Raw genomic sequence first — 10,331 nt, forward strand, 5'->3', positions numbered from 1 at the left:
AACGCAGATCATCATTTTTGGTTCACCCTGAATCAACAAGCAAGTAAATGGAATTAAAACTGGGTCAGAGATGGCAGCAATCTGATGGAAAGCGGTATTTGTTCGTCCAGGAGAGGCCACAGTTGTGCCACAGGTCGATGCTGCTGCAGACACTGGACATTTTGCATTTGTTCCGCTCCTTCTTCTGCAGCAAAGGTTTCACACAGTCTAACTTCTGACAGATATCTTTAAAAGATGACTTCAGTATAAGTCTGTGTGAAACCTTCCCCCCTAGTTCTTAGCCATCTTAATGGATTTGCGGTTCATACTGGGTAAACGGAACAATTATCTGCGTGCATTTATTCCGCATTTATTCCTGCTCTGAAATACCAACAGATACATATCATTCAGCACCACAGAAAAGATTCAAAAGACAACGTGCCAAAGTTATACAATGTCTTTATTACTCATGTCTACAATGTGCACTGCATAAACCTTAAGAGAAAAACCCAAGACTCAAACAGAATTGTGTTCAATTGTCTCATTGTGCTGTACTGTGCTTATTTAATTTCTTTACAACCTGTAGTATTAGTATTAGCCCCCCACAAAAAAAAGACCTCCCAAAAATTCCCTTACTAGAAGGAACGTTTGACAACACATTTCCTTTGAAAACTCGTAGTGAGACGGTGCTGATGAAACAGAGATTCCCTGCGGTTCAGGCTTTGATTTTTTTCTTTTCAACATGACCCAAAGTGGCCTCTATAGACACTGAGTCTATTACCATCAGTGCAACAAACAGATTCCCTCAGTCAGACTGGTGACGTGCAAAAGACAGTGACCTTCTATCTCCTTCTCGTTTGGGACGTCGACATCTATTTCACACAATGGATCCTGTAGAATATGATATTAGTTATCAATTAGTATTGATATTAGGGGGGAAAAAAATCATCATCATCGTGTTTCTTTCAATTCATTCATTTTGTGCACCATTGTTTTTTTTTTTTTTAAGCAAACACACTCACATACCAAATAGTTTCATCAACAAGAGATGAGGACAGAATGCTACTTTATGGACAGTTGTAACGTCCCTTAAAGTGGGTCAGTGTTTGGTTTGTGGCAGGGATCTCTTCCACCTCAGAGCCCCTCTGCAGCTCAGGGTGGAATGGGTAACACCACTGCTCTGCTCTGCCTCCGCTGCCTGCACTCACACCCAGTATGGAGCACTGGGCTGGACTGGGACGGGAGGCACATGTGTACACATGCTTATTACATACACAAACAAAGGCACATTAAAAAAAAAAAAAAAAAAAAAAAAAAAACACAAGACATACACAATGTCTGCGAATGAAAATCATATGTAAAGAATTATCACCAATATTGTCAATATTTATTTTGCAGTTTTAATATGAGCACATAGCTCTTGGGCGAAAATGGACACAATAATTTATAGCTGAAGCACAAGACTTCACACAGATTAAAAATAAATAAATAAGTCATTTGAGACTAAAGGATACAACCGAAACTCTGAGAGTTAACGCTTTATTTTGGCACAGACAGTGACATATATATAATACTGATCCTCATTTATAGAAAGCACATCCATTAACATATAGCTTGGTTGGTGAACCTCCGAAACCTTAACGTTAGTTCACAGTTATAACATTCACCGAACAACCTTGAAATTCTGATGAAAAGCCCAACTTACCATTGTACGTTTGGACAGTGAGCAGCGGCGAGATGCGCAACACGGAAGCGTCTGGAAGAAGAGAGGCACGTTTATCTTTGGGTCAGAAGTTGCCAGGTTTGCTGTGGCTTTGACTTCACCGCTCATCAGCAGCGTGGAGCGGTAGAAAAACTGTGAACATCGGTTTGGTTTTTTTTTTGGTTTTTTTGTCCTTGCGGCTTATCCCGTGAGTTCAGGGTCGCCGCGTGTTGATTTGGCACAGTTCTTCACAACCCTGACGGTCCCTGACTGCACAGCTGGGGAGGGGAAAGGCCGCCGCCAAACCCCTCTGTAACATTTGTCATATTATAAAGTTAGTAGGACACTATCAACGAGTTGCAACTGAATGACAGTAAATGCAATAACAAATATATATGCACTGCCTTTAAATCCATATTATTATTATTTTTATTCACCACAAAAAAAAAACCAACCCTGCACAAATCACACAGTACAAACATACCGTAACAACAACAGTGTGAGATACGACAAAAAGACAAGACATGTGTTACCTATGTACAATGTATGTTTGCTTGTGGAGGTGCATCTTTTAAAAATATAATAATAATAATAATCATAATTGTTGACAAATCTCAAAGTGCTACACCAGCAGATTAAAAGCAAGAATAAAACATAAAAAACATGTAAAGCATGAAAAAGTGAGGAGGGGCAGTGAGGGGGGCGGAAAGGAAAGCTACTACCACTACTACTACTAATAATAATAAAAAAAAATAAAATAACTATAATCATAATCAGTTACTACTGCTAGCAATAATAATGATGGATATTAATAAGAGTGATGGTATTTATTAACAAAAAAAGGTCATGACTAGTGTAATCTTATGCTGTTTGTGGTGGTGGGGGGTTCATCCAAGTTTGCTGTATTGTTTTTGTATGTAGCTGATGTTTTCTCTATGGTTATGTATTCTGTCCATAAAGATCCATAAAGGTGTGTAAACGCTGCAAATGGAGAAAAAGGCAACTCCTCCTTTGTTTGTTTTATTAATGACCGTCAATGAAAAAAACTTTAGTACAATAATATAGAAAGGAAGATAAAGTTTGATTGATTGTTTTAATTTAAGCCTCCTCTAACTTTACTCCATATACTTTCTTTTTAATTCCCTACACTTTTGTACGGCTCTTGTGTATTGTTACTTCCTTTTATTCTTACTATCCTTTTATCCCCTCGTCTCATATTTTTGTATTCTGTATTTCTACCTCTATGAGTGGGAACATTCAATAAAGCTCTTTAAAATCCAAAAAATAAAAAGACAAAACAAAAACTGAAAGTAGAACTGTCCTTCATATTACCACACCTGTTTTACAAAAAAAAAATTATAACATAGAATTGGTAGAAGGAATTTCTCTCACATTGCTTCTTATTACATGTACACCGATATTGTCTGAATATTCATAAAGCTACACTAAATACTTGCTATTAATACAGGAAAATGTAACACAAAAGTGCACGTCCTTCCTCCACAGTGTATCTTTAAACGACGTGTTTTGTCCAGACCTGGCAACGTACGTACCGGTCAGATTAAACGACGCGAACTCAAAACAACATGGCGGACGAAGTTGAACAGGTCAGTGTCTTAATGGGACTGATTTGCTAACATAGCATGTATAAAACGTAAACTTAGAGTTTTACGCATGTAATTTCGTTAACTTCTGCGTCGTGTTACTTTGTTTATTGCTTGTGCGATAACCGCGCGTACTGGCCCCGTAAAGCAGCTAAGCGCTAGCTAAATAAGTCCGGTTAGCTAGCTCGACGGGCTAACATGCGTTAAGTGGCGCTGCTATTTTGTTGAACAGTCACAGCTCAAGTTTACGCTGATTTTATTGTAAAAAGGGTTTTTTTTTTTAAATGTAAAGAAAGTGCAAAGGCACTTGACCACGTGTGTGTTTGTTTAATTGTACTGCTGTAACGTTAACTTGGACGACATATGCTAGCACCGGGGGCATTTTGCTCTTGTTATAAAACACTGGACAAAACTAGAATCGTATTTTCTCTTATCCACAGCCTAATGCATTAATTAATCCCCCTTTTATTCTGTTTTCCAATTGTAATATTTAAAGTTTGATTTGATTGTTTTTAAGTGTAATATATTAGCTGCAGTTGGTACGTGTCACACGTCTAACAATCCTTCACTTTAACGTTCTGTGTGCTGCAGCAACCGACTACCAACACGGTCGAGGAGCCGCTCGACCTGATCAGACTCAGCCTAGATGAGAGGATCTATGTCAAGATGAGGAATGACCGGGAGCTCCGTGGCCGACTGCATGTAAGCTGCACACAGCATTTGTCCACATTGTCGTGAAACCCTTGTGAGTGTGGGTGGTTGTGTTGAGGGTTTCTATCATTTGAACTCAGTGGCTTGAGAAGTCCGCCTCTTTTAAGCCCAACAAAACGTGTTTTGTAAGGCTTCATGTGGGGTTTTCTCCTGGTTCATAATATTGACCATCTGTCCCAGGCCTACGATCAGCACCTTAACATGATCCTGGGGGACGTGGAGGAGACTGTGACGACAGTGGAGATAGACGAGGAGACGTATGAAGAACTTTACAAGGTACACAGTAATTCTGTTTGACCATTCTGCTCCACCTTAACACCTCATATACCTTTTATATGCAGTTCTGTTGACATTGATAACTAGGATCCAGGAATTTTGGTGCAACTCCTGACATGAGTGGACAGAGAATCTGGTCTTTTCAAGGTTTTGCAGCACAGAAATCGCAAAATGTCGTCCAGTTTTTAGCATGAACATATTTTCTGTGACGTACTTTGCATCACGGTACAATATGCAACTTGACTTGAAATCAGTACGCTCCACCCTGTCAAGCTCTCTGTGTCCCAGAGAGTAAATGTTTTATTTAAATGCAAATTCTGTGTCTGTCTGGAAATGTGTCATTTGACTCTACTCTTGGAATCAGATAAAAGCAGGGTTAAGGTGGAATGATCTAAGAAAATAATTGATGTACAACTTTTTTGGGGCTATAATATAATTTAATGTGATGTTTGTTTTTTCCTCAAAAGTTTTTACTTTTTCCTGTTCAGTGCAGGAAAAGGGAAATGTAAACTACTCTTTTTGTGTTGGATGTGCACATATATACAAGCACGTGTGCACTCAGAGTCGAAAACATCACCAAAACAAAGTAATTCATTCAACCATCCTGTTCTTAACTCCATCTGCTTTTGTATTGTTTTTACCAATTCTAATTGTTTCTCTCTCTACTATTTATTCTCCATTTTCCTTCGAACGGTAATGTACTAAAAACTGTAAATTTCAGCTGACTAGTCCCTCTGTCATGCCGACAGTAATGATCTCCAGGACGCAGACCGTGACTTTGACAATAACCTACATTAAATCGACCAAGTGTTTTAATCCATTTTCATGTAAGGTGATGCTCGCACACTTCAGCCACGGACGTATGTCAGCTCATACCTGGCTCAGGTTAAACATGCATGATAGAGGTTTTGAGCCTTTTTGAAATTTGGGTTTTCTTGTGCAACACAGGACGTTTGGTAATTTTCATGTGAAAGTCACGTAAAATAAGTATTCATGACATTTATTTATTGCACACAAATGATCTCTCCTGTATGTCTTACTGGGGGCTTCAATGAAAGCCCTTTTCTAAAGCACAGGCTGCTTATGATGCGACAGGATATTCCTATGAATCAACATTGTCATTTATTATATTTATGCATATTTTTGTAGAAAATGAATTGTAAGAAAATGTAAGTGTATTACCTTTGTTTGAAATGTATGAGGTCAACAATTTCGAATGTTTAACCACACAAAATCCTATTGCTAGACCTGATGTCACTCTGTGAACATTACGTGCATCGAATTACAGGTCTCACACACACTCACACTCGCCTCCAGATCAAAGAGATCACAAACTACCATACAGGAGAAATTTGCTCTTCAAATGCATTCAAAAGAAATTTGGATTGATTTTGTTGCTTGTTCTCATTGTTCATGTTTGAAGGGGGGAGGAGTGGATGTGGGACAGGCAGTAAAATTTGGGTCATGAGAGCGGCTCAAGTAAGACTTGAATTTCTTGGCTCATACCCCCGAGACATAAGAAAATGGATCATTCCTGAATGTAACATCATTGGATGATATTGTATTTATAAAAAGAAAAAGGCCTGTTATGTAGGTACGGGGGGGAGTCTTGTTGGCATGGTGACTCGCCGTAGCTGCACTATTGCAGAGTAAACACTCATTAACTTGTCAAACAAAGCCCACTGGAGCTTTTTTTAATACTGTAGAACATATATGGTGATACCTTGTGTGGTCACTTCAACTTTTGTGTCTTTTTTTTTTTTTTTTTTTTTTTAGTCAACCAAGAGGAACATTCCCATGTTGTTCGTCAGAGGAGATGGTGTTGTCCTCGTAGCTCCCCCTCTCCGGGTGGGCTAACCCATCCACTTCCTGTTGTGAAGGAGCATTTGTGACAACGGCAAAGTTTGCAACCTTGAGGGAGAGGATGATGCTGTCGCGAGAGGCTGAAATAGAGGCAAGATTCAAAAACGATCATGTCCCACTCTCTTACTTTACATTTATGAGTTGAAGGAAGAAGTTGGAGCAACTACCGGTTTTCAACTTCCTTCTGTTGGACTGCAAAGGTATAAAACTTGTTTTTAGAGAGGGGGGAAAAGGAAAAGGATTTTAGTTGGATTAAGAGAGCCTTTATTTGGGGGGGAGGGGACCAAATTATAGTTAAATTGATTTTGGGATTGTTATGACTTCAGGCCACCATATTAGTTCTGTCTCACAATATTTCATTCTCTTCTGGATCTAGTCCCATCTCCGTCCTAGTGTCTACAGGCCATGTTGTAAACGTCTCATGCTTTCATATAGCCGCACTGCTGCAGATGTGTGTGAGCAGAGGACTTTTATGTGTTTCATAATTTTGAAATTATTCAAGTGAACTTTTATGTTGCTACAAAGCAAAAGTCTTGCAGTTATTCCCAATTCATGATCTGAAGATTTGGGAAGTTGTAGTTACTTTTGGACAGTTTTACTTTTATTTTTTATATACATTTTTGTAGTACTGTATGGGACACATGCTCAGATGTGTCAGCATTTGTTTTCATTTGGATTTGATAAACTTGAATAATAAAAAGGAAAACATTTCTTTGAGAACTTGATTGTGTGAAATGTAATTAACTTCCGAAAATGATTACTAAATAACTCTTACTAAAAATACTTAATTGGAAGCCACTCTACTCCACAATAAAGCTGTTTTAGCTGTTCTACTGGTTTGGTTTATCCAGTAGATGGCAGTATAGATCTAATAAACCATCTACACTGGTTTAACAACTGCTGGTAATAATGAGGATGATGTGTGAGGACTAAATCTCAACAGGTTGAAGAAGAAATACTGGGTCTGTAATATTTCTCTGTCAGAATTCCAGCTTAAACACGTTTATGGCATTGACCCTATTGACTTTTTTTGCTGCTTGTAATTCAGATTGTCATTGTTCACCTGCTTTCAACAACAGAAATCCGGGTGCTGTCATTGCACAGCCTCTGAACCATAAACAGGATTATTAACTGTTCCGCACCTTTGCGTTGTTGGTCAGCAGATTTTAATTGACTGAAAGCAGCTGGCTTCTTCCTTCTAGCACTGACACTTATCCTCTGCAGGCCTTTTCTTTGTCTGTCTCACCACATCACTGACATTATCACCGTACAAACTGCTAGGGAACTAGTGGATTTTAATAAATCCAGTGATTTAAAAAAACAAAATGAAGTATTCATTAATTAGTCTACCTACTCAAGTTCCTCTTGTAACTCATAGCTTTATTGTCAATATGGGACATAATTAGTATTTATACACATTAGTACTGACTCCTAAATCTTCAATTGCTTAACCTGGTCAGGGTTGCGGGGGTCTGGAGCCTATCCCAACTGTCATTGGGGGGGGGGAGCAGGGTTGCCGGCCGATCTCAGGTCCAACACATACACACGACCATTCACATCCATGGGCAATTTACAGTAACCAATTAATCTAACGTGCATGTAATTGGACTGTGGGAGGAACCGGGAGAACCCAGAGGAAACCCACGCAAGCACGGGGAGAACATGCAAAGTCCACACGGAGAGGCCACTGCTGGCCAGGGATTCGAATCAGGAACCTGCTGGCTGTGAGGCAGCAGCACTAACCACTCCACCTCTGTGCTGCCCTCATAGGGTTTGTGTCGGGGGAGCGATGACGCGATCGAACCCACAGAGAACCGAATACAGTTTGTCATCCAAGCTTCCTGAAGCGTCTTGTTCCTCTTGGTCTACGCAAACAGTGCAACTGTTTGTGTGGTCGGTACAAAAAAATGGACAAAGCGTCAGTTGTAAAAATGACTCGATCTTGACTATTGTCATATACAAACTAAAACCAAACAACATGTTTGAAGCTGCCCAACATGTTTTCATCCCACAGCATCAAATTGCATCCTTTTTGTATCATTTTGACACCACAAGTACACTTTCACGTCATTATGAAACGCTCCAGGAGACACCACCATTTGACATCCCGTGAGCGACTGTACTGCGTTAGGATTAGGGAAACCAAATTCAGGGTAATGTTACGCCGAGAGACAACATCGGTTAGGGTTAGGCACTAAAACGCTGGGGTAAGGTTACGTTAGAAAAACACTGAAAGCTCTGTGCGTCAATCACTGGCTCAAACGGCTAATTACGCATCAGCATAAAATGCAGAAGAATGGGTCAAAAGCAGGAGCAGAGACCTTTACACACCTCAGGTGGAACAGCTTATTGCTGAAGGTGCTGCCTAGATACTTTGTGCACCTTTTTTTTTTTTTTTTTTAATAACTCATAACTTTGATTTCACAAAAATTAAATGAACAGAAATTGAAATTAACTGCATGGCGCTCAGGGAAAGTGTAGTTGAATGAAACTTAAATACAGACCACTAAGAGTAGGCGACCAGTTTGGGATGTCGAGCCGACTGCAGTAGCATTTTCAAGTGCTGAGGAACCTTAAGGCACGAGGCAGCTGTTAAAAAGTCAGGACTTCATGCTTCACACATCTCTACGCTTGTGTCAGAGATATTTTCTGAGCTCCGATGTGATGAAGCCACATCGCTCAGCATTCACACTCAGACAAAGAATGTCTCTGATGTGGCTGAAGTTAACCCCTCTCATTATTTATGGGTTAGAGTTGAGCACGTGTTTGGGCGTTGTTTGTTTGTTTGTTTGTTTGTTTTTGGTGGTGGGGGGGCGGATTTTAAGAGCTTTCTATGCACCTATGATTAGGTTTTTAAAGTGGATTTTAAGGTGTTGCCATCCACACCTGTTGATCCTGCCTTTTTGAAGCGACTTTTAATTCCATCTAGAGGTGATTTACAGGTGTTCAGTGAAGTATTTTTCGAAGGATCTTCCTCGATATGAGGTAGAGGATCTAGTACCTTGAACTGCAGGACCTCCACAGGGACACTGCAGTTTGAGTTCAGTGTGAAACCACTGATAGTGCTGCTGTCATGTGACACTTCTTGTCACGTTAAGGAAGCAGTGATTTTTAAGGCAAAACTTATTTTGCCTGCTTCTGTTTTTTTCTTTTTACCCTGAAAGTGTTAGTCGACTACCTGTCAGCACATGACCACAGTGCTGATAAGAAGAACTGGAAATAGACCCAGAGTGTAGCTTTGTCACATGCTGAAGCACCGTGAAGAACTGCGCTGAACACGTTGCACGCGTAAGCGTGCACACACTAAATCTGCCATTGAGACAGGCGTGTGACCTACATCCACCAAAATAAACTAAATCAAAGAATGTGAGCGAGGAATCCTTGAATGAAATGAACAGAATAAACTCGCTTGCACTGCTTCTCTCATCAAGGCTTCAGAAATATCACTGTTGTCTACCGTACAGTATTTCTGAATTTAACAGTGAGCATCTACCGAAGCACGTCCAGATGTTGTTCGTGATGTGTAATGTAACTATTTATATAATTTTAAATACAATCCTCGTTATTGTGGTAGGTGTCTCACAGGTGTCTTTGAATGCAGCTGCCTGTCTGACTTTACGTTTATACGACAGTAAGAGGAACTGAGCATTAGCACATGTTTAATCAGATAAAATACACTATAGAACCAGCTAATCGGACCCTTTTGTTTGTGCATTTTTAAAGTTGTTATACATTTTTAAACCTGTAAAATGCAACTGGAGGATATTTTCTCCCCAGTGTTGTAACCAGTAAAGAGCACTGCCTTTGTTACTCTGGAGTGGGAAGCAGACGCCGAGTTTAACAGAGTCTTTTATTTGCAGATTTATATGGTTTTTCTCTAAATGTGCCCATGCAAAAGAAAATGAACTGCACCCACTGGACCACTAGACTTAATGGAGAACATTCGATGAAACGGCAACTTATTTCTTCGACGGTTGATGATTGTCATTGACTATGATCTGTGTGTGACATGCAGTAACACTGATGCCAACAAAGTCTGTTCAAAACCTGGGTTTTGCCAATTGGCGACCAAACAGAAACTTCTGTTACCAACCTAATGGGTGACAAACTAAAGGTAAAGGTTGTCATTATTTTTATAAGTGGAAAAAACATTGACCCAGATAATTTCTAAAACCTTCATGCTGGGCAATACAATG

At 39.7% G+C, this 10,331-nt stretch overlaps 1 protein-coding gene and 1 long non-coding RNA gene across 3 annotated transcripts; one reads left to right on the plus strand and one right to left on the minus strand.

The window, feature by feature from the left end:
* Nucleotides 1–421: 421 nt before the first annotated feature.
* LOC137128252 (uncharacterized) lies at nucleotides 422–1,919 on the minus strand. Of its 2 annotated transcripts, none has more exons than XR_010914528.1 (3): nucleotides 1,685–1,919; nucleotides 1,006–1,241; nucleotides 422–870 (listed from the first exon to the last, which is right to left on the minus strand). It is a non-coding gene; the product is annotated as an uncharacterized lncRNA (long non-coding RNA). The 2 variants fall into 2 exon arrangements; XR_010914529.1 differs by having other exon boundaries at nucleotides 1,006–1,212; nucleotides 1,685–1,918.
* A 1,213-nt stretch (nucleotides 1,920–3,132) lies between these two features.
* On the plus strand, nucleotides 3,133–6,855 carry lsm3 (LSM3 homolog, U6 small nuclear RNA and mRNA degradation associated). The gene is made up of 4 exons (XM_067505746.1): nucleotides 3,133–3,288; nucleotides 3,877–3,987; nucleotides 4,177–4,272; nucleotides 6,049–6,855. The coding sequence occupies exons 1-4, from the start codon at nucleotides 3,268–3,270 to the stop codon at nucleotides 6,127–6,129; spliced, it is 309 nt and encodes a 102-aa protein (XP_067361847.1). The 5' UTR covers nucleotides 3,133–3,267; the 3' UTR covers nucleotides 6,130–6,855.
* Nucleotides 6,856–10,331: the final 3,476 nt, after the last annotated feature.

The sequence above is a fragment of the Channa argus genome, chromosome 5 (assembly GCF_033026475.1).
Source record: "Channa argus isolate prfri chromosome 5, Channa argus male v1.0, whole genome shotgun sequence".
NCBI classification, from domain to species: Eukaryota; Metazoa; Chordata; class Actinopteri; order Anabantiformes; family Channidae; genus Channa; species Channa argus.

Excerpts from the sequence above, each read along its gene's own strand:
- lsm3 (XM_067505746.1), top strand. The coding sequence starts at position 3,268 with ATGGCGGACGAAGTTGAACAG. Across the intron at positions 3,289-3,876 it reads TGGCGGACGAAGTTGAACAG|CAACCGACTACCAACACGGT; the intron begins GTCAGTGTCTTA and ends TGTGTGCTGCAG. Across the intron at positions 3,988-4,176 it reads AGCTCCGTGGCCGACTGCAT|GCCTACGATCAGCACCTTAA; the intron begins GTAAGCTGCACA and ends CATCTGTCCCAG.